The following is a 24145-nucleotide window of genomic DNA, read 5'->3' as shown; positions in this document are numbered from 1 at the left end:
AATTTATATTTTAAAAGGACTTGAAAATATTTTTACTCAGCTAGGCACGGTGGCTCACGCCTGTAATCCCAGCACTTTGGGAGGCCGAGGCAGGCGGATCACCTGAGGTCAGGAGTTCGAGACCAGCCTGACCAACATGGTGAAACCCTATCTCTACTAAAAATACAAAAAAAATTGGCTGGGTATTGTGGCACGTGCCTGTAACCCTAGCTACTCGGGAGGCTGAGGCAGGAGAATCGCTTGAACCTGGGAGGTGGAGGCTGCAGTAAGCCGAGATCATGCCACTGCATTCCAGCCTGGGCGACAAGAGTGAAACTCCATCTCAAAAAAAAAAAAAAAAGAAAAAGAAAAAGAAAAAAAAAAATGTGTATGTATATATATAGATATATTTTTTTTTCCTCATAGAAATAACTAGCAATGTAATGACTCTATCAAAAACAACTCAGTCACTAAGAGCTGTGTTCTCTTTGACATTATGTCCTCATATGGTTTACATTTTTTAGAAGATTTTAGACTTAAATTTTTTTCTCTTTAATTGATGAAAACAAGAAAAAACTAAATTGATAGTTTGATTCTCATCATTTAGATTCATGTATCATAAGCTTTTTTCCCCTGATACTAATACACTGATTGTGCAGATTCAATATTTTTTTTAAATCACTAATTTTTTTTCTGTGATTCTGGGTTACTTCTTTAGAGGGTGATGAAACAGGATCATGGTACATATTTGAGTTTTCTTTCATCTCTGTCAGTCACACTACCCACTAATATAGTTCAATAGCTATGTTACAGAATATTCACTGCTATAATGCAGACTAGTATGAGTTATTTTTATTTCCTTTAGTAATTTTATTGTAATATTTAATTGCTAGACTTTTAAATTAGATTTTTCTATAATACATTCAAAATAATTTGTTAAAATTTAACTCGCTAGGACCCAGGATCTCCTACAATTTCAGTTTTACACAAAAAGTGGTCAAGAAGCTTTAGATTGGTTTACTACTTGATGACATCACTAATATAGAGAATATTCTTAATGTATATTAAACTTGCCCTTAAGCACTCCCTCAGTACATTTTAAAAAGTAGTATCTATCCTTTAAGCAATAATTACACTGCTTCTTTACCTCCTTTGGGGTGATGTAGTTAAATGAAAATGAATATGTAAATGCTTTTCAGTTTTAGAAAGTCCAGATTAGTAAATTACCTAAAAGAAAACAAGATATACTCTTTCCTAAAATGTTGCCATTTAATAAAGTCAAGAATTTCAGAACATAGTATTTGTAGAACTATTACTTATAAAATAAGGCCCTGAAATGTAATGAATACAACAGGTAAATACTTAAATAACTATGATAGTAGCACAGATCTAAAAGGCTCATGAATATCATTTAATTATGTATGTGTGTTTATTTATGCTTTAGTGAAGAAAGTCTTTAATATAAAGTTCCGGAAGATAAATTTTCATTTTTATATCAAAATGAATGTTGAAGGTTCAAATTTAGAGCAAATAGAATTTTTACTTATGACTAATAAACAGAGTGATTTACAGTTGCTAATTAAATATCTTGACCTTCATCTTTTCTGCTTCTATGTTTGTATGATAGCTGTATCTTAGAAATGATTTGAGGTTACCTAGGGAAAGTATAATTGGTCAAGACAGACTCTTTCGTGAAATAATTCATGGAGCAGAAACTCCATCAAGCAGAAGTGGTGTCCAGCTTCTTAGGTAATTAAAGAAATATTTAAAACTAGTGTATGGAAATGATGGAAGAAGTTTAAAATTGGAATTTATAACAACTATGTTGAGGAAAGGATGAAACTGTACCTAAATATATGGAAAAATAGGCCTTAAAAATAATTTTTCAGAGCATGTCAAGCTAAAAGCCTGTATTCTTCAACAGTGAAAAAAATCTTAAAATGTTTTGAGAGATAAGGATATAGCCTTAGATCTAATGTGCCATAAAATTACAATTTATATCATACTAAGTATTTAGAAAATGTACTTTAAAATATGTACAGCAGTTTATTGATCTTCAAGATACCACATAGAAATCTGATAGCTTGTAGATGAAAATAGCATTTTTATATGACTAAAATGTTAGAGTCTCATAAGAGAATAAAACTTGGCTGGGTGCGGTGGCTCACGCCTGTAATCCCAGCACTTTGGGAGGCTTAGGCAGGTGGATCACCTGAGGTTGGGAGTTCGAGACCCACCTGACCAATGTGTAGAAACTTCGTCTCTACTAAAAATACAAAATTAGCCGGGCATGGTCGTGCATGCCTGTAATCCCAGCTACTCGGGAGGCTGAGGCAGGAGAATCACTTGAACCTGGGAGGCAGAGGTTATGGTGAGCCGAGATCACGCCATTGCACTCCAGCCTGGGCAACAAGAGTGAAACTCCGTCTCAAAAAAAAAAAAAAGGCCGGGCGCGGTGGCTCAAGCCTGTAATCCCAGCACTTTGGGAGGCCGAGACGGGCGGATCACGAGGTCAGGAGATCGAGACCATCCTGGCTAATACGGTGAAACCCCGTCTCTACTAAAAAATACAAAAAACCAGCCGGGCGACGAGGCGGGCGCCTGTAGTCCCAGCTACTCGGGAGGCTGAGACAGGAGAATGGCGTCAACCCGGGAGGCGGAGCTTGCAGTGAGCTGAGAGCCGGCCACTGCACTCCAGCCTGGGCGGCAGAGCAAGACTCCGTCTCAAAAAAAAAAAAAAAAAAAAAAAAAAAGAATAAAACCATTAAAAAAAAAAAAAAAAAAGCTTAGTATTTGAATATTCCTAGCCATATCATTCTTAAATTTCTCAACTAAATGTCCTGAGAATCAGTTGCCCCATGTCTCTTCTAGATATTTCTACAAGTTAAGATATGATGTCATCTGGATGTGAAACCTATTTTAGGCTTTTTGTAGTGAAAATTATTTTTTTTGACATAGGCCACCAGAAGGATTATGCAGCACACATAAATTAGAATGTCATTTTAAGACTTCTGAATAGACTATGCCATGATGGTGGATTTTCCTTTTTGGATTTTACATGGTAAAATCTCATGTAACTGACTGCTACTTTATTTTTTCTTAAGCCATCATGCCTTAAAAATTAGTAACTTGACTACGTTTCTAAGCATTAGTGGATGTTTTCATGATTTTACATGTCTATACATCTCAATATGTATGTATTCCATTTTTACATTGTAGAAAATAAACATAGTTTTAAGGAATTCTAAAGTACCGTTTTAGAAATTGCTTAATTATATATGATATTCTTTTTTAAGCCATAATGTGTATACTCACTCAATAGTCTTCATCCCAAGTGAGATCATTTGTTTTGCTAGACTAGTAAAACTCATTTTCATTTATTTGCCCTTATAAATATTAGCTTGACTAGCGTGAGTATAAAAACATGTCTTGCCAAGTTAATCGATATGCTGTATGAATTTTCCTTTTATTTCAAACTAAAATTTTCCCTTTTCTATTATAAAATTAATAGGTATGAATTACAAGTATTTGAAAAATACAAGAAAACCCCATAATCTAGTCACTCAGTAAAACTGCTGTTATCGTTTTGCAGTATTTTTTTTTTTCATCTCTTTGTATGTGTATCTGGGGGATATTTCTACATCGTTTCAATAAATGAATATTTTTACTTTAAGATTAGTATAAAACAAAATATCATAGACTTTCATGTGTGAGGAACTGCACACTAGTCAGACCAAATGTTTGAATCTGTACCCAGAATGATGAAAAGAACAACAGGGTTTATTGCCCATTGTTCCAGCTTCAACTTGATACTTATGTTCATAGAATTTGTTCTTCCAGGGCCTTTTAAATGACTTGCACAAGTAATCTTTGACCTACTTACGTCAAACTTGCACGAATGGCATTCCTTGTCCATTTAGGACCTTTCTCATCTTAGGTCTTTCTCATCTTAATATTACAGAAGCTCCTTTATCCCTCTGCTTTCCTTTCTTTGTCCCTTTCTTCTTCTTATTTGCCTTCATCAACAAAGATTTCTTCAGCACCTGTTATGTTTCAGGAACTGTATAAGGTTCAGGGAATATGAAGATGATTAAGCACAGTATTGCGCCTTGAGAACTCTTCCTCTAATCTATCAGTCTTACTGAATTCCTGTGCTAGTTTCATTCTTTCTTTGCTCCATTCTTTTGCCCCTTTCTTAGCCAACGATTCAACCTACTCCCCATTTCCATTGAAGATAGTGCCTTTCTCACTTTGTTCTTGATGATTGAGCCAACAACTTGGTTACAGCTAGAGGGGTAAACATTAGAGCCAGGTTTAAGCCTGCTTAGCTCCTCTGTATTTGAAGTCATAATATTCCTACTGGGATCTGGTTGCTTTTAGAGGAGATTTTTCTTCACAGTCATCTGGCTCCTGGATCTTTGATGTGAGTCAAAACTTAGGACTATGAGGGTCACAGAGAAAGCTATGAACCTGACTTTATTTAAAAACGTAGGTGAATTTTGGTGTTTTTTTTTTTTGTTTTTTGAGACGGAGTTTTGCTCTTGTTGACCAGGCTGGAGTACAATGGCACAATCTGGGCTCCCTGCAACCTGCACCTCCTGGGTTCAAGTGATTCTCCTGCCTCAACCTCCAGAGTAGATGGGATTACAGGCATCTGCCACCACTCCTGGCTAATTTTTTGTAGTTTTAGTAGAGATGGGGTTTCACCATGTTGGCCAGGGTGGTCTCGAACTCCTGACCTCAGGTGATCCACCCGCCTTGGTCTCCCAAAGTGCTGGAATTACAGGTGTGAGCCACCACACCGTTGCTCAGAAGGAAAGATAACTAGCAATATTGTTTTTACTTATTTTTATTACGTATTTGCAGTGCCTCAACTATTTTACAGATTAAATGTGTTTGCCTGAAGTCAAAACCACCATTTGGGATACTGTTTTCCTTTGAACATATATTCCACATAGCAAATACATTATAAATAAATGTTAAAAGCACAACTAAAAACAATAAGGGCCAGGCGCAGTGGCTCACGCTTGTAGTTCCAGCACTTTGGGAGGCCAAGGTGGGCGGATCGGTCAGGAGTTCAAGACCAGCCTGGACAACATGGTGAAACCCCATCTCTAATAAAAATATAAAAACAGGTGTGGTGGCACACGCCTGTAATCCCAGCTACTTGGGAGGCTGAGGCAGGAGAATCACTTGAACCCAGGAAGCAGAGGTTACAGTGAGCTGAGATTGTGCCACTGTACTCCAGCCTGGGTGACAGAGTAAAACTCCTTCTTAAAAAAAAAAAAAAAAAAAGGTAGAATGCTGGTGCTGTCAAGCCCAGATTGTAAAATTTTTATTGAGAGCTTTAATTACTTAACTAATCACAAATAAAAATAATCTGAAAAATCACACTCCTAGAAAAGATTGTTTAGAGTAAAGCTAATTTCCCCATAAAAATTGAATCGCTAATTTTTTATATAATTTCTTCAGTTTGATTTACTGAAAAGGAAACCCAAAAGAATAAGCTTCATATACCTTCATTTGGTTTGTAGGCCATTTTGTATGGGGGTATGTAGGGTTTTGGGGGGTTTGATTTTTGCTTTTGCTACCATCACTTTTTTTCTTTTACTTTGCAATTAAAAAATAACAGTAGTTAATCTTATAGCTTTATATAAAATTTGGAATTTATATATGGAATGCATACATGGAGTTTTTAAATCTTATTTTGACTGAAGTACAGTGTGAAAGGTTATAGTGACATTAACTATTCTTTCGTATTAGTTTCAGTTTATTGCAGTCAATCTTCCTCCCTTCCTCCTACCACTCATATACGTTCATTTTCTTTTCTGTCAAAGGTACTTTCTTTTATTTTTGCATCATATAGTAAACTTTTTTACAAAATCTTTTTAAAGATACTTTGCTCATGTATCTTCCCTTAGGCAATACCAGCAAGCTAAATAGTTGTTTTTACTATTATTGCCAGTTCTGTTTCTTCCTTTGTCTTTGATGGCTGCTTTTTTTTTTTTTTAATCATAAAACTCTTTTTGATACTTTCTCCATGTTGTGCTCTGATTTCTCAGAACATTGGAAAACCAAAAAGGAACTGGTGTAAAGAAGAGCCCTATGTTGTGTGGACAATATCCTGTTAAAAGTGAGGGAAAGGAGCTGAAGATAGTTGTGCAACCTGAGACACAGCATCGAGCTCGGTACCTGACTGAGGGCAGCCGCGGCTCAGTAAAAGATAGAACGCAGCAAGGCTTTCCTACAGTAAAGGTATTTACTTTATTTATCATTTGAATTTTAGTTAAAATGTAAAGGGGAGTATGTCCTGAAAAGTAAAATATTTTCAAATCATGAATTTTCTTCCCTCATATTTGATATTTGAATTAGATTCATCCCAAACTTTATATTTAGAAAGAATTTTTGTTGTTGTTTTGAGACAGTCTCACTCTGTCACCCAGGCTGGAGTGCAGTGGTGCGATCTCAGCTCACTGCAGCCTCTTCCCCCCGGTGCAAGTAATCATGCCTCAGCCACCTGAGTAGCTGGGACCTACAGTTGTGTGCCACCAGGCCCAGCTAATTTTTGTATTTTTAGTAGAGTCGGGGTTTCACCATGTTGGCGAGACTGGTCTCGAACTCCTGATCTCACGTGATCCTCCCACCTTGGAGGAAGAAATATTAAAGTGAATTCAAAGAAATATAGTAGAAATTATTGAGAACTTTGAAAATAAGGTTTTTGAGATGGTTAAGTAATCAAGACTATTGGACTGAGAAAAGAATTGATTAATACTTAAGGCTTTGGTTTAAGAAATGGGATATCATTTGCATCCACTCAAGTACAGAGGGAAAGAAGGAAATGAGGGAAAAAAAAGAAATGGGATATCAATTGAGTCTTAATTTTTTTAAAAGTGGAGACTAAAAGTTAAAAGGGACTTAATACCTAGGATATCTTGTTATAAAGAATATTTGTCTTTGAAGACAAACCTCAAAAAAATGGGAGAATGGGGAGAAGACTTAACAAGTGTCCCTACCCCTTGCAAAAGACTAAATAGGGAGGAATTTTGGCTAGTCACATGGTAGAATCTTATTAAATACAATTTGTACAAATATATTAGTTAAACTGTATTTTAAGTTAGGAGTAGAGGTGGACTGCCTTTCATTTTATACTTGAATGAAATTATGATTGAAACTCTCTGGATCAATCAGGAAACGTGTCTGCCACCATTTATAAGGTTGGTTAATAGTCATGTGTACAATATCAAGCCTACCCTTCTTCACTACTTACTGCCTTAACCCACACCCAATCCTTCAAACCCAGGACAGGTAACAGGCAAGTGAGAAATTTATGTTATGCTTTGTGTAAATATTTGTCTAGCCTGATATTTTGATAGTTTGGTCATTACATTTAACCTAATTGCCCTGACTTTAAGTTATGTTTTGTCTAGTTAGAAATATTGTTAGATTCATTGCTTAACTATGATAGGGAATGAATTGACCTTAAAAGTTTGTTCAGTCATTCATTCAGCAAATACTGCACTCCTCCATGTGCCAGGCACTGTTCTAGGTTCTGCTGACCAGCAATTTGACTGGGGTTTGCTTATTTTCCTCATTATGATACCATTTTGTACAGATACAGCTGTAAGGCATGTGTGAATTTTTTAAGCACTTTGTTTGGCATGCATTGTACAATTTACTTTGTGATTTTCTGCATTCTATATTAGCGGCTTCAATGTTTAACTATAAGCCTTATCAAGAATCAGGATTGGAAACATTTGTTCCCAAATGCTGTTTTAAATATTTATTTATTTTTCAGCATACAAATTATAATTTAATTTATGAAGGCTTGCTAGAGACCTGTAATGAGCCATCGATCCCCGTTTGAACTAGCAGTCTCTCAGACCATAATTTTTTATCCCAGGATTTAATGATGTTATATGTATGTATCTAGTCCATGAAAATGAGCTTCATTTCCTTGTTATTCATATATAGCTGCACTCATACTTTTCTACTCAAGTAGCTTTAGTAGAATAAAAATACGGTATATGTACTCTCATTTGATGATGATGATGATGCCACTAACAGTTTTGTGAGTTTTTCCATTGTTATGGTGGTAGGTCCTGAGCCCCAAATGCTACCTAAAGTACTGTGTATTCATTCTCATCTGCTTGTACAAATAAATTATAAATGGTAATTTATCATCTAACATCTAAATTTATAATTTAAGTATGGTTATTACAGAATTAAAACTATGACTTCAGGAATTTAGCCAACTCTTTTATGAAAATGTTTTACCTCTATTTTTCTTGAAGATTTAAATATTTTTAAATGTAATTCAGTTACAAGTATAGGATTTGGTCTTAAATATTTGATTTTATAATTAGATTATTTGAAATGCTAATTAGTGTTTCTGTTGCATGTTTTCTTGTTTCAGCTGGAAGGCCATAATGAACCTGTAGTGTTGCAAGTGTTTGTGGGCAACGACTCTGGACGAGTGAAACCACATGGATTTTATCAGGCCTGCAGGGTAACTGGACGAAATACAACTCCTTGCAAAGAAGTGGACATTGAAGGCACTACTGTTATAGAAGTCGGCCTTGATCCTAGCAACAACATGACACTGGCGTAAGTACTTAGTAAGAATTTTTCATTATATATTACACTCTTGTGTTAGGCAGGAGAATTGTTCACTTTCTAATGTACAGAAGATTTTGAGTATTTTATTAAAATGTTTTAAATATTATGAATAAAAAGAGACACTACTTCAGAATGGTTGTGGGTTAAAATTAACTCTTTTACCCTTTGCTAAAGAATTCCCATGGTTGGACCAGGTGCAGTGGCTCATGCCTGTAATCCCAGCACTTTTGGAGTGTGACACTGGTGGATCACCTGAGGTCAGGAGTTAGAGACCAGCCTGGCCAACATGGTGAAACCCTGTCTCTACTGAAAGTACAAAAATTAGCTGGGTGTAGTGGCATATGCCTGTAATCCCAGCTACTTGGGAGGCTGAGGCAGGAGAATTACTTGAACCCAGGAGGTGGAGTTTGCAGTGAGCCAAGATTGTGCCACTGCCCTCCAAGCTAGGCAACAAAGCGAAACTTCGTCTCAAAAAAAAAAAAAAAAAAAAAGAATTCCCATGGTAAAGGCAGGGATATCAAAGCCAAGTTGAAAGCTGGCCAAAGACTTACTTTTTTGGGTTTATAATAGTAACATTGAAAATAAAAACTACGATTTGATTTGTTTTCCTGAATTCCACCATCTTAATGTTTGCTTTAGAAACTTTTTTTTTTTTTTTTTTTTTTTTTGAGACAGAGTCTCCATCTGTCGCCCTGGCTGGAGTGCAGTGGTGCTATCTTGGTTCACTGCAATCTTTGCCTCCCAGGTTCAAGTGATTCTCCCTGCCTCAGCCTCCCAAGTAGCTGGGATTACAGGTACCCACCACCACCCCTGGCTAATTTTTGTATTTTTAGTAGAGTCAGGGTTTCACCATCTTGGCCAGGCTGGTCTCCAACTCCTGACCTCAGGTAATCCACCCACCTTGACCTCCCAAAGTGCTGGGATTACAGGCGTGAGCCACTGCACCCGGCCAAGAAACTGTTCAGCAGAGACTATGAAGTACCTTATTCCATCTTGATGTGAAACACATATTGCTGGTTTAAATTCACCATTAGTTGTTATTTTCCTGTATTTAAAAAATATATATCTTTAGATTTAGATTATGTGTTTTTCATCTTGTACATTTAAGTTTTAAAAATTATTTTTCCTTAAGCCTTGCGTAAAGGACCTTTAATTGTAAAACTGAACCATAGCAGCAGAAAATATATTGGTATGGGGTAGACCTATGTTGTAATTATTTGTATATTGGATAGTTGCTAAAGACTTCACTTGGTTTTCAGTTTCCTTTTGAAACCCATTTTAAATAGTCTGGTAAAAGGTTAGTTGGAAAAAAGACATTTTGAGAAATATTTTGTAATTTTTTTTTTTTGGAAAGGGAGTCGTGCTTTGTTGCCCAAGCAGTGTAGTGGTGCGATCTCAGCTCACTGCAACCTCCACCTCCTGGGTTCAAGCGATTCTCCTCCCTCAGCCTCCCGAGTAGGTGGGATTACAGGCGCCCACCACCATACCTGGCTAATTTTTGTATTTTAGTAGAGACGGGGTTTCACTATGTAGGTCAAGCTGGTCTCGAACTCCTGACCTCAAATCATCCGCCCATCTCAGGCTCCCAAAGTGCTGGGATTACAGGCGTGAGCGACCGCGCCTGGCCTCATAAATATTTTTTAACTTGTAACTTTTGAAAATTATTTTAAAAAGGGGCTGGACACAGTGGCTCACGCCTGTAATCTGAGCACTTTGGGAGGCCAAGGTGGGTGGATCATGAGGTCAGGAGTTCAAGACCAGCCCGGCCAAGACGGTGAAACCCTGTCTCTATTAAAAATACAAAAAATTAGCCGGGTGTGGTGGCAGGCACCTGTAATCCAAGCTACTTGGGAGGCTGAAGCAGAGAATTGCTTGAATCCGGGAGGCGGAGTTTGTAGTGAGCTGAGATTGCACCACTGCACTCCAGCCTGGGTGACAGAGCAAGACTCCGTCTCAAAAAAAAAAAAAAGACAATTATAAAAGTAAATATGTATAGTAGAGGAGGAAAGGAAAGAATTTACTGATTATAAAAATAGTACTTAGTCAATATAAGAAAGTTGAAAAAGGGGCCAGGCATGGTGACTCCTGCCTGTAATCCCAGTACTTTGGGAAGCTGAGGCATGCAGATCATCTGAGGCCAGGAGTTTGAGACCAGCCTGGCCAACATAGTGAAACCCCATCTCTACTAAAAGTATAGAAATTAGCCGGGAGTGGTGGTGCATGCCTGTAGTCCCAGCTACGTGAGAGGCTGAGGCAGGAGAATCACTGGAACCCTGGAGGCAGAGGCTGCAGTGAGCTGAGATTGCACCATTGCACTCAGGCTTGGGCAACAAGAGTGAAAATCAGTCTCAAAAAAAAAAAAATAGTTGAAAACACAGGGTAATAAAAAGCTAAAAACATGCCCTTTAAAAACCAACTTCCGGCCTGGCACAGTGGCTCATGCTTATAATCCCAACACTTTGGGAGGCTGAGGTGGATGGATCTCTTGAGCCAGGAGTTCGAGACCAACCTGGGCAACATAGTAAGACTCTGGCTCTACTAAAAATACAAAAATGAGCTGGGGTAATGGTGCATGCCTGTGATCACAGCTACTCAGGAGGCTGAGGCATGAGAATTACCTGAATCGAGGAGGCAGAGGTTATAGTGAGCTGAGGTAGCGCCATTGCACTCAGACCTGGGTGACACAGTGAGACTCCATCTCAAAAAAATAAAATAAATATAAATAAATATAAACCAACTTCCCGGAATTAACCACTATTTTAATGTGTGTCTTCCCAGTCTTTTTTGGGCAAAATTGAGAAGATAGTGTACCCATTGTTTTGTAATCTGCTTTTGACTTAACATATCATGAGCATTTTTCACATATCATTCAATGTGGTAACATACTTCTTAGTGGCTAATATTCCATCCTTCTAGAGGCAGCTACTAAGTTTTTAAAAGTAAAATCCATTTTCTCTGTTTTCAGAATTAGCTCTGTAAAGAAAGAGACTGAATTTTTTTTTTTTAAATGGTCTCTGGCCAGGTGCGGTGGCTCATGCCTGTAATCCCAGCACTTTGGGAGGCCAAGGTGGGCAGATCACTTGAGGACAGGAGTTCAAGACCAGCCTGGCCAACATGGTGTAACCCCATCTTTACTAAAAATACAAAAAATAGCTGGGCATGGTGGCGGCCACCTGTAATCCCAGCTACTCAGGAGGCTGAGGCAGGAGAATCCCTTAAACCCAGGAGACAGAAGTTGCAGTGAGCTGAGATCACACCACTGCACTCCAGCCTCTCCAGCCTGGGTGACAGTGAAACTCCATCTCAAAAAAAAAAAAAAGGTCTCTTATAAGCCATTACTTATGTTCAGATTTTAAAATAGTGATTTTTTTTCTTTTACTTTTTCTTTATTATTAGAAACAAAAGATTGACAGGATTAGGAACAGTGAATGTTTAGAATTTACCCTTTTATAGTTTTGAACTTGGAACTTTGTAATTTTATTGCATATTCACGGAATTAATAGATAAGCAAAATTTTAAAAAACAAACTTGTTGATTAAGAGCACTACACTATTTATACAACATAATGTCCCTTTATATATTTTTTTCTGTATTAGGGTGGACTGCGTAGGGATATTGAAATTGAGGAATGCTGATGTTGAAGCCAGAATAGGAATTGCTGGTTCCAAGAAAAAAAGCACTCGTGCCAGATTGGTTTTTCGAGTTAATATCACGAGGAAAGATGGCTCCACTTTGACACTGCAAACACCTTCTTCTCCAATTTTGTGTAGTAAGTAAGAAGATATGGGGATACTAAACATATGGAGTTTCTTTCATTTTCTGTTAATCTTTTAGACATCTCTAAATTTTAGATATTTCACATACTCTGGCTTGTGATTGTGCAAAATTTGAGATATTTTAAAAGCAGTAGTCAGATTTTCTAGACCAAACTAGAGATGAATAATTGGGATACAATTCAAAAGATGTGGAGCATTTTGTAGTTTCCTATTATCATAATATGCTGATTTAAAAAGTAATTTGGGCCAGGTATGGTGGCTCACACCTGTAATCCCAGCACTTTGGGAGGCAAAGGTGGGAGGATCACTTCAGCCCAGGAGTTTAACACCAGCCTGGGCAATGTAGTGAAAACCCTGTCTCTACAAAATAAAAAAATATACATAGTAAGTTGGGTGTGATGACTTGTGCCTGTAGTTTCAGCTACTCGGGAAGATAAGGCAAGAGGATCACTTGAGACCTAGGAGGTCAAGGCTGCAGTGAGCCTTGAGCATGCCTCTGCATTCCAACCTGGGCGGCAGACTGTGACTGTCTCAAAAAAAAAAAAAAAGTAATTTGAGCTGGTTATCAGAAGTAAATTACAAAACGAAAGCGTTTTCTAAACATCTTCACTGTGTGGTAAATTGCTATGGTTCTAACTGTTCTGTGTTAGAACATGAGTAAGGTAAGGAGGACTTTGCAAATAACAACATGGCAGAAGTTTTGATTACTAATTATAATAGTGTAGTATAGTGTTGGGAGTGGGAAATTCAATTCTTATCACTAACCTTGGCATGGACAGAAAATGATGTGTGCGTGTTTGTGTGTGTAAATTCAATTACGTTGTTATATATGTTTCACCGTAATTGTAGTTTCTCTCTAATGATTATTGTTACAAGTAATAAATAGGAAAATTTTTCCTTTTCACATTTCTTTCTTTTTTTTTTTTTTTTCTTTTTTGAGACCGAGTTTCGCTTGTTGCCCAGGCTGGAGTGCAATGATGTGATCTTGGCTCACTGCAACCTCCACCTCCTAGGCTCAAGGAATTCTCCTGCCTCAGCCTCCCAAGTAACTGGGATTACAGGAGTGTGCCACTACCACCTGGCTAATTTTTGTATTTTTAGTAGAGATGGGGTTTCACCATGTTGGCCAAGCTGGTATTGAACTCCTGACCTCAAATGATCTACCTTGGCTTCCCAAAGTGCTGAGATTACAGGCGTGAGCCACTGCGCTTGGCCTATTTGACCTATTTTTAAAAACAATATATGATATATTACTAAAAATGTTTATATTAATAAGATCAGTCAGCAAATTTGGCAGGCAGTGAAGTTGTTCAAGGCCAGGCACAGTGGCTCACCCCTGTAATCCCAGCACTTTGGGAAGCCGAAGTGGAAGGATTGCTTGTGGCCAGGAATTTGAAACTAGCCTGGGCAACATAGTGAGACCTAGCTTCCGCCTCCCAGGTTCAAGCAGTCCTCTTACCACAGCCTCCTGAGTAGCTGGGATTACAGGCGTGTGCCACCTTGCCCAGCTAAATTTTTTTTGTATTTTTAGTAGAAATGGGTTTTTACCATGTTGGCCAGGCTGGTCTTGAACTCCTGACCTCAAATGCTCCACCCATCGTTCTCTAGCACCCCCCAACCCCTCCCCCTTTTTTTTTTTTTTTTTTTTTTTTTAAGAATAAGGCTGAGTGTGGTGGCTCATGCCTGTAATATCAGCACTTTGAGAGGCCAAGGCAGGAGGATCGCTTGAGGCCAGGAGTTTGAGACCAGCCCGGGCTGATCTCTCTTCCTGTTTCCTTCTGTCTCCCATTCCAATCCCAGCTCTTCTTACTAGCCAACTTTGTTTTCACCTCTCATTTTACTCCAGCTGTTTAAACCTGCCAAAAAGTTTATATTTATGGAAACTAACACAAGCCAGAAACTTATAATGGAAGTGTACTGAACAACTTAATGACAGACCCTGTCTCTACAAAAATTAAAAAAAAAAAAAAAGCCAGGCATGGTAGCATGTGCCTGTAGTGCCAGCTACTCAAGAGCCTGAGGCAGAAAGATCATTGAGCCCAGGGGTTTTGAGATAGCAGTGAGCTGTCATCACACCACTGCACTCCAGCTGTACAGGAGACCCTGTCTCTAAAAAAAAAAAGGGGGGGGAAATTGTTCAGATGAGTGCTTTTTAAAAATTTTTTTAATTTATTGTTTCTAGCCTACTTTTTCTTAACAGTTATAATTACTGGAGGCTACAGTTTAGTTCAGGGAAACAGTAATGTGTTCTGATAACAAAATATGCCTCATTGCTCATTCAGTCACTCATTTAGTCAATATAAATTAAATGCAGTGGTTCTCAGTCCTGGGTGTAGGTTAGAGTCACCTGTAGTGCATTAAAACAAACAAAAAGACTTGCCGATTGATGGTTTGTTTTTGGAAAGCTTCATAGTTAATTCAATGAATAGTTACAGTGTGCCTGACTCTGAAATTAAAGATGATAGTTTAAGGAGCTTACAGTTGAGCAGGCTGGGGAAAAAACAGGCAAGTAAATGTCTAATTTTACTATAAAATTATATTAACTTCCATATATGTGTATATAAAATTGTATATAGTCCAGGCATGGTAGCTTACACCTGTAATGAGAGCACTTTGGGAGGCCAAGGCAGGAGGGTCGCTTGAGCCCAGGAGTTTGAGATTAGCTTGGGGAACAAAGCAAGACCCTGTCTCTCTTTTTTTAAATAGTATATAAAAATTATATAAGCTTCCAATTGTATTATATAGTTATATAAAGATGCTATACGGCACAGTAGCTGTGTGACTAAAGTACAGTGGAAATATAGTAAGAGCATCTAATTCAGACTGCTCAGAGATGGTAGAACTTGTTCTGTCTTTCTTAAAACACAATTAGAACTAAAACAAGTAAAATGGGATTTACTTGAAAATTTTTCGTATCTGCCTTTCTATAGTCATTCTGGGCAGAAGGATTCGTGTATAAATATGCTCCCTGAAAGGGTATGATCCTTTTGGGGGAAATAAAAAGAGTTTGATGTGATTGGAACAAAAAGATATACATGATGAGGTGATAAGATTTGAGGTTACAGAGGTAGGTAACACCTCTCTCATAAAGTGACTTGTGTGTTCAGCAAAATAATTTGAATTTTGTCCTGACCACTTAGGAAGCTTGATGCTTGAACTTAGACTTTGAGAGCTGGATATGGGAGGAAAAGAAGAATAAACATAAAAATGATATACAGTAAAACACAGAACCCCAAAAATATTTTTATCTAAAAAAATTAAAATGTTTGTTCCATTATAAGTTTCTGGCTTGTGTTTATTTCCATGAATATAAACTTTTTGGCAGGTTTAAGCAGTTGCAGTAAAATGAGAGGTAAAAAGGAAATTGGTTAGTGCGAAGAGTTGGGATTGGAATGGGAGATAGAAGGGAACAGGAAGAGAGAGAGGTAGAAAAGGAAAGGGGCCAAAAGGTGACACAGTTGGAAGGGAGAAGAGGAAACAGATACTTGATCTTCCTTCTATAGACACTCAGTGGAAAGAATTTGTAATATCAGGATTCATGCAGTGCCTTGTGGCTTTAAAAAAAATTACTTCTAATTATTGCTTTAACAGTGGCCATTGGATCCTTTGTCTTTTTGTTTGTTTTTAAGGGGACAGAGATCATCCCTTTTTACATTCTTAACATCTTTCACGTTCTCCAGAAAATATAGGTGTATATGTTTTTTGTTTTGGTATGTATGTTTATATTATTTTGTTATGTTATATCAAATTAAGAATATCAATTTTCAGCCGGGTGCAGTGGCACACAGCTGTAGTCCCAACTACTTGGGAGGCTGAGGAAGGAGAATCACTCGAGCCCGGGAGTTTAAATCCAGCCTGGGATTCAAAACCATCTCTTTAAAAAAAAAAAAAAGGCCAGGTGCCGTTGTACACACCTGTAATCCCAGCACTTTGGGAGGGCGAGGTAGGAGGATTGCTTGAAGCCAGGAGTTTGAAACCAGCAAGGGCAACATAGTAAGAGCCCATCTCCACAAAAAACAAATGTTTTAAATTTGCTGGGCATGGTGGCATGCGCCTGTAGACCCAGCTACTTGAGAGGCTATGATGGGAGGATTATTTGAGCCCAAGAGTTCAAGAATACGATGAGCTATAGTGGCACCACTGCACTCCAGCCTGGGCAACAGAGTGAGGTCTTATTGATCCTGTCTCTACAAAAGAAAAAAGAAAAAAGAAAAAATTTTCATATCTACCCTTCTATAGTAGTTTTTAATAGGACAAAATTAATCATGGCTTTCTTACATGTAATATATATTAGATTTTATCTAATGCTTACTAAATTAAATTTGACTCGGAATTTAAGAATTTTCTACTTCCCCTATTTCTACCTATCCCACAGCTATGGGGAAAGGATGGTGTTGTTAAGTAAACTATCCCTCTCTTAAAATTTTGGACGGGATTAGTAATATACATAAACAGATGTAGGCTTTGTACTCTAAAATTTTCTATTAAATATGTCCTTCTACTAAACATTATTGCAAAGCTTTATTTATTCTCTTGACGGGTTGAAATATTTGCTTACTTATTTTTCAGTATTTAGATATTCATTATTTTTTTCAACTTTATTTATTTATTATTTATTTATTTTGAGATGGAGTCTCGCTCTGTCGCCCAGGCTGGATGGAGTGCAGTGGCAGTCCCGGCTTACTGCAAGCTCTGCCTCCCGGGTTCACGCCATTTTCCTGCCTCAGCCTCCCGAGTAGCTGGGACTACAGGCACCACCACGCCCGGCTAATTTTTTGTATTTTTAATAGAGACGGGGTTCCACCGTGTTAGCCAGGATGGTCTCGATCTCCTGACCTCATGATCCATCCACCTCGGCCTCTCAGGGTGCTGGGATTACAGGAGTGAGCCACCGCGTTCGGCCTCAACTTTATTTTTAAGACTGCTAGTTGAAAAGCATCTAAAAGTACACAGTTTTTATAATACCAAAAAGGTGGTTGCTTTTTTGTGTGTTCTAATTTTTAAGCATTATCCCTTTCAAGAGTCAGCTTATAAATAACTTGACAGGGTGCAGTGGCTCACGCCTGTAATCCCAGCACTTTGGGAGGCCGAGGTGGGCAGATCACCTGAGGTCTGGAGATTGAGACCAGCCTGACCAACATGGAGAAAACTCATCTCTACTAAAAATACAGTTCACCAGGCGTGGTGGTGCATGCCTGTAATCCCAGCTACTCGGGAGGATGAGGCAGGAGAATTGCTTGAACCCGGGAGATGGAGGTTCCTGTGAGTCAAGACTGCACCATTGCACTCCAGCCTGGGCACACGAGCAAAACTCCCATCTCAAATAAATAAATAAATAAATAAATAAATAAATAAATAAATAACTTAAAAATAAAAGTTAGTGCTTAAATAATCTTGACTTCAGTTCTGTTTAGTATGGCATCTGTCGGGGACCCATCTCGTAAACTTTAAAGAAAGGACCTTTTAGAAGGCCAAAAGTTAAATTATCTTGAAAGTAACAGACTAGTTCTTTCTGTAATGTAAATACAAATATGTAGAAGACAAATATATTCTAAACCTTTGGGGCCTCATTTGGCCGTCTTATGCCTTTAACACATAAATGAAAAAAATGAGATATGGGAAAAAGTTTTACCAGTAATAAGTGAAGTGGAATTTCCACACAGTATTTGAAAATGGAGGGAAAGGTTATACGCTTTACATTTCATTTTGGTAATACAACATATTAATGTAATTTTGTACCTTTTATTTTCTTACCAGAACAATATATACCATATGTTTCTGGAATGTTTTTAAAAAACAAGTATCTATTTCCTGTTACTCCAAAAAGTTACCGTTAAATAAACTGATTTAGTTAATTCTTCATTTATTAGGGTATATAATTGTCAGTGTATGACCAATAACCCTTTCCATTCTGTTCACACATTAACCTTGTAGGTTCTAGAAAATGCTTGTTTTTTGTTTTTTTATTTTTTGTTTATTTCTTTTTTTAGACAGGGTTTCACTTTTGTTGCCCAGGCTGGGGTGCAGTGGTGCAATCTCGGGTTGCTGCAACCTCTGCCTCTTGGGTTCAACCGATTCTCCTGCCTCAGCCTCCCGAGTAGCTGGTATTACAAGCATGCGCCAGCACACCCAGCTAATTTCTTGTATTTTTAGTAGACATGGGGTTTCACCATGGTGGCCAGGCTGGTCTCCACGTCCTGACCTCAGGTGATCCGCCCCCGCTTGGCCTCCCAAAGTATTGGGATTACAGGTGTGAGCCAACTCACCCGGCCAGTGTATTTGTTTATACATTCACAATTTCTTTTAAACTCCCCAGCATTGTTGAAAATGTCATTTAGCATATACAAACAGGTTAAATATCTCTTATCTGAAATGCTTAGGACCCGAAGTGTTTCAGGTTTTGAATTTCTTTGGACTTTGAATTTCTTTGCATATACATGATGAGGTTTCATGGGAATGGGACCCAAGTGTAAACACATAATTCATTTATGTTTCATATGTACCTATACACATAGCTTGAAAGTAATTTTATATAATATTTTAAATAATTTTGTGCATCAAAGTTTCAAAAAGCAAAGGTGACAGTGTTCCAGCCACCTTTGTAAACAATCTTTGTAAATAACCTGTTTGGCATCGCCATCGTTCCTGACTCTGAATTTATTTTTATTTGTTTGTTTTTTTTTTTTTTTGAGATGGAGTCTTGCTCTGTCACCAAGAGTGCAGTGGCACGATCTTGGCTCACAGCAACCTCCACCTCCCGGGTTCAAGAGATTCTCCTGCCTCAGCCTTCCAAGTAGCTGGGATTACAGGTGCCTACCGTCACGCCCAGCTAATTTTTTGTATTTTTAGTAGAAATGGGGTTTCACCTGACTCTGAATTTATATGCTACCAATAAGCAATCCTTTTCTTATACTTCTTCACACATAAGTACTTAACAGTGGTGCAATCATGACTCACTGCAGCCTTGACCTCTGGGGTTTAAGTGATCCTCCCACCTCAGCCTCCTAAGTAGCTGGGAATTACATGTGCATGCTACCATGCCCAGCTAATTTTTTTGAATTTTTTTGTAGAGACAAGGTCTCACTATTGCCCAGGCTGGTCTCGAACTTCTGGGCTCAAGTGATCCTCCATCCTTAGCCTCCCAAAGTGCTGGGATTACAGGTGTGAACCACTGCACCCAGCCCAGGTGTATAAATTTTTGAGCATTGTATTGGCACTCAAAAAGTTTTGGATTTTAGAGCATTTAAGATTTTAGATTTTTGGCTGGGCATGGTGGCTTATGCCTGAATCCTAGCACTTTGGGAGGCCGAGGTGGGCGGATCACGAGGTTAGAAATTCGAGACTAGCCTGACCAACATGGTGAAACCCCGTCTCTACTAAAAATACAAAAATTAGCCGGGCATGGTGGTGTGCACCTGTAATCCTAGCTACTCAGGAGGCTGAGGCAGGAGAATTGCTTGAGCCCAGGAGGCGGAGGTTGCAGTGAGTCGAGATCATGCCTCTGCACTCTAGCCTGGGTGACAGAGCAAGACTCTGTCTCAAAAAAAAAAAAAAAAAAAAAAAAAAATTAGATTTTTGGATTAGGGATGCTCAGTTTGTGTTTAACAAAGATGGGATTGGCCGGGCGCGGTGGCTCAAGCCTGTAATCCCAGCACTTTGGGAGGCCGAGACAGGCGGATCACGAGGTCAGGAGATCGAAACCATCCTGGCTAACACAGTGAAACCCCATCACTACTAGAAAATACAAAAAACTAGCCGGGCGAGGTGGCGGGTGCCTGTGGTCCCAGCTACTCGGGAGGCTGAGGCAGGAGAATGGCGTGAACCCGGGAGGCGGAGCTTGCAGTGAGCCGAGATAGCACCACTGCACTCCAGCCTGGGCGACAGAGCGAGACTCTGTCTCAAAAAAAAAAAAAAAAAAAAAAAACAAAGACGGGATACTTGTTTGAATCAATAGCTGAGGGCTAAATGATACTTCAACAATAACACACAATTTAAAAAAGACAACAAAACCAAACTCAGTGTGGCTTAAAATAACCGAGTTGGTAAAACCATGTGATGGCTCTCAAAGCTTTCACCTGGACTTGGCACATTACTTCAGTTCACATTTGATTATCCAAACCAGTCACGTGGCCAAGCCTGATGTCAGTGGAGCTAGAATTATAGCCTTTCCAGATAATTGTGTTACTGTAAAAATATTTACTACCCCTCCTTCAACAAAGACAACTCAGAACTGGATGACTGCAGGTTGATTTTAAGTAAGAAATAACTTGTGGTGGTTCTTGTTATAGAATGCGTATGTATCTCCACAGCTCAGCCAGCAGGAGTGCCAGAAATCTTGAAGAAAAGCTTGCATAGCTGTTCAGTGAAAGGAGAAGAAGAAGTGTTTTTAATCGGCAAGAACTTTCTGAAAGGAACTAAAGTTATTTTCCAAGAAAATGTTTCTGGTAAGGACGCATATTTGTGGTACAGATATTTGCATGTTTTCACTTTGTTATATGGATATAGTCATAGCTACAGAGTAAAAAAAAGTTCAAAAATTTAATAAATCACTTTTTATTTCAATCAGATGAAAACTCTTGGAAGTCAGAAGCTGAAATTGACATGGAATTATTTCATCAGGTACAATTTAAGCTTTTTTATAATTTGGTTGTTCACTCTCTGAGCAATTCAGTTTTGTTCTGAAGTTTTCCTGAATCAGTAGATTAAATTTCTTCTTCTTATGGGATTGATGTGAATCATTTAAAGTTTCTTTCTTGAGTTTCTTTAACTGAATTAGAATTATTTTCCTAATGCTAAAAATGACCACCTCTATTTTAAAAAGTTAAGAGCATTAGCAAATGTTTCCATTGTTAATAAACAAAATATTTATTTCCTGATATTTATTTTCTCTGAGGATTTGCGTAACCTTAATCCACTATATAGTTAAATAAAAGGGAAACCAGTATTTTGAGAATCTGTTATGTTTCAGGTGCTTTATGATTGTTAAACCTTCTTGTGTTTAGAAGCACTCATCACACTGATATTAAAAAGTCTGTATTTGTAGGACCTCACCATGTATTGTTTTCCAAATAACAATGAAAACTTGAAAACAAGGATCAAGACCTGGTTTAGGAATTAGTATTTAGAGCAGACAGGAACAAACCCATGGAAACTGAGACTAAGACTAACAGAAGGCCAAATTTATAAGCAAGTTAGAAGGGCACATGCAGAAGAGGTAGTATGTACAGGTATAGACCGAAGACAGACAGAGAAGAGAGAAACAGGAACAAGCTAATGTGTCAATTACCCAAAGCCTAAAATTTACTGTAAGAAGCTGATGGGGAAAGAAAAGAACACATGAAGGAAGGTAGAAAAATAGAAGAGGCAAAACTTGGGCAATCTATAGCCACTTTATCCAAAAAGTTTATAATTTCCTTGTCATTTTAAAATTTACTTTTTAATCCTTTGTGTATTTTTAAAAACCTAATAAAATTTAAAACATACATCCAATATATTGCCAGACTCAAGGCTCCGGGCACAGCCAAGACTGCTTCCACTTCATATACCAGACACAAGTTCAAAGGTCCCCAGGCCACCGTCTTTTTTTGAATGAGTAGCTCAAACAGTGGTTTTCCCACCATCCCCTTGGATTTGATAACTTCCTAGAACAATTCACAGAACTCTGGAAAGTGCTATACTTAGTGCCTATAGGATTTTGTTTGTTTGTTTTTTTGTTTTATTTTGAGACAGAGTCTTGCTGTGTCGCCAGGCTGGCGTACAGTGGCGCGATTTCACCTCATTGCAACCTCTGACTCCCTGGTTCAAGCGATTCTCCTGTCTCAGCCTCCTGAGTAGCTGGGACTACAGGCACGTGCCACCATGTCCAACTAATTTTTTTTATTTTTAGAAGAGATGGGGTTTCACCATATTGGCCAGGATGGTCTCCATCTCCTGACCTTGTGATCCGTCTGCCTCGGCCTCTCCAAAGTGCTGGGATTACAGGCATGAACCACTGCGCCCAGCCTAGTGCCTATAGTTTTACAACAAAAGGGTAGAAATCAGAATCAGCTAAAGGGAGAGATGCATAACACAAGGTCTAGGAGTGTCCCAGGCACCAACCTTCTGTCATCCTCAGAAAGACATTACCATATTGGCATAGCAATGTGTGATAATAACAATACTAAGAGAATTACCAGCCAGGGAAGCTCACCCGAGCCTTTGGTGTCCCGTGTTATTATTTCACACCTGATTATATACTGCCCATGCAGCTGACCTTTGGTCTTCACTACAACGAGGTTGGAATTGATATGGTGTGTTCCAAAGCCTGTTATAAATTACATTGGTAGACTGTCCAGTGACCAAAGCTCTCAAGTAAATACCACTGTCACACAAGACATTGCAGGAACCTAGAGATTACCTCCTAGCAGCCAAAGGTAAAGACCAGAACTCTCTCTGGGTAAAGTTAATTATTTCCTACACAATATCGTATAGTGTAGAGATTCCTATATACCTAGACAAATGCTATGTGGCAAGTTTTCCTCTGGCCTTATGCTACTACATGTTGTGGAAAAGAGATAGTGGGACTTAACAAACATTCCTTTGTCACACAGACCATTGGGCAATATCTCCTAGGGTTTATTGTCAGACTAGTCTTAATTGAAGTTCTAATACCTGCTTTGTCATTAGCAATCTGTGTTAACTAAGTAAGACAAATCACTTTTGTGCCCCAGTTTTCTGATCTGTAAGATAAGTGCTTTCATTAGATTAGTTGAAACTCCTTTTTTTTTTTCCTGACTCTAACATTTTATTATTTCTTACATTATTTGATCAGACCATCTCCACTCCCATGAACCAACAATAGCTTCCTCTGGAGTACTCCTGGAGGTTAGAGGCAATGTATTATAATTCTTCTGTGTTCCTTGTAATACCAAACACTTAATAGATACACAAGAAAAACTTGTTAGTTCGTTTTATTCACCTTGAAGAAAAAGGTGGGTGACTGTGTGGTCTAAGTAAGGTTCATTTGTTCTTTCTGAGGATACCTCAAACCCTAATTTCAGCCAGGTCTTTAAATATCTAGAGTTTTAATCCTAACTGAAACTTAATTTATTCATGCAGTACTGTTGTATGCTATGAACATGTTTTGTTTCTTGACAAATTGGTTAGATTAATGTAGACTCCCTTGCTTGTAATGCTCTATTATGATTGTCATTCTTATGATAAAGATTTATAGATAAGGAGGCTATTTCTGGAGATTGAGAGACTTGCCTTATAAATTATACAAAATATCAATGAAATAGCCCCAACAAATTATAGTATTAACTTGCTATTTTGTATAGAACTTTATATTCATAAGTTATCCTCCCTCCCTACCTCCGTTTTGCTTTCTCTCTCTCTCTTTCCCTTTGAGGCATGGGGTAGTTATATTTTTAAAACACTTTTTTTCAGGGCAGTTATGCCAGCTACAGTAGATTAAAAAATAATAATAATAAAAAATAAGACGTAGTGGAATGGAAAGGAATTATATCCTTATTTGATGACTATATCTAGAGGTCCTGGGGTTTTTGCAAGCAAGTATGTAAACAAACTAAATCATAATATAATCTGTCATTAATTCTGTGGTTTTGTTCATTTTTATCTTTTTCAGAGAGAGGTGTTTTTTTTGTTTGTTTGTTTGTTTTTTTCTAAAGGGGTTTTCTTGGAAGCCTTTTCTTTGAGTAGAATCAGAGCTGAGATCCTAGAGAATTGATTCTAGAGATTATATTAAAGGAAGAAAACCCACAAAGTAAACATTT

The 24145-nt window shown here is 38.1% G+C and overlaps 1 protein-coding gene across 5 annotated transcripts in view; it reads left to right on the top strand.

Moving 5' to 3' along the window:
* The window catches only part of NFAT5 (nuclear factor of activated T cells 5), a 144877-nt gene that overhangs the window by 87385 nt on the left and 33347 nt on the right, over positions 1-24145 (top strand). For all 5 annotated transcript variants that reach the window (XM_010355419.2, XM_030925676.1, XM_030925674.1 and 2 more), the window contains 5 exons: positions 6042-6234; positions 8393-8583; positions 12192-12364; positions 20681-20815; positions 20938-20990. In XM_010355419.2, coding sequence (XP_010353721.2) covers positions 6042-6234; positions 8393-8583; positions 12192-12364; positions 20681-20815; positions 20938-20990 — 745 coding nt within the window. The remainder of the gene's footprint in view (positions 1-6041; positions 6235-8392; positions 8584-12191; positions 12365-20680; positions 20816-20937; positions 20991-24145) is intronic.

The sequence above is a fragment of the Rhinopithecus roxellana genome, chromosome 20, assembly GCF_007565055.1.
Source record: "Rhinopithecus roxellana isolate Shanxi Qingling chromosome 20, ASM756505v1, whole genome shotgun sequence".
Taxonomy (NCBI): Eukaryota; Metazoa; Chordata; class Mammalia; order Primates; family Cercopithecidae; genus Rhinopithecus; species Rhinopithecus roxellana.
Note: the sequence above shows the minus strand (reverse complement) of the source record. Positions and strands in the feature narration are given on the sequence as shown.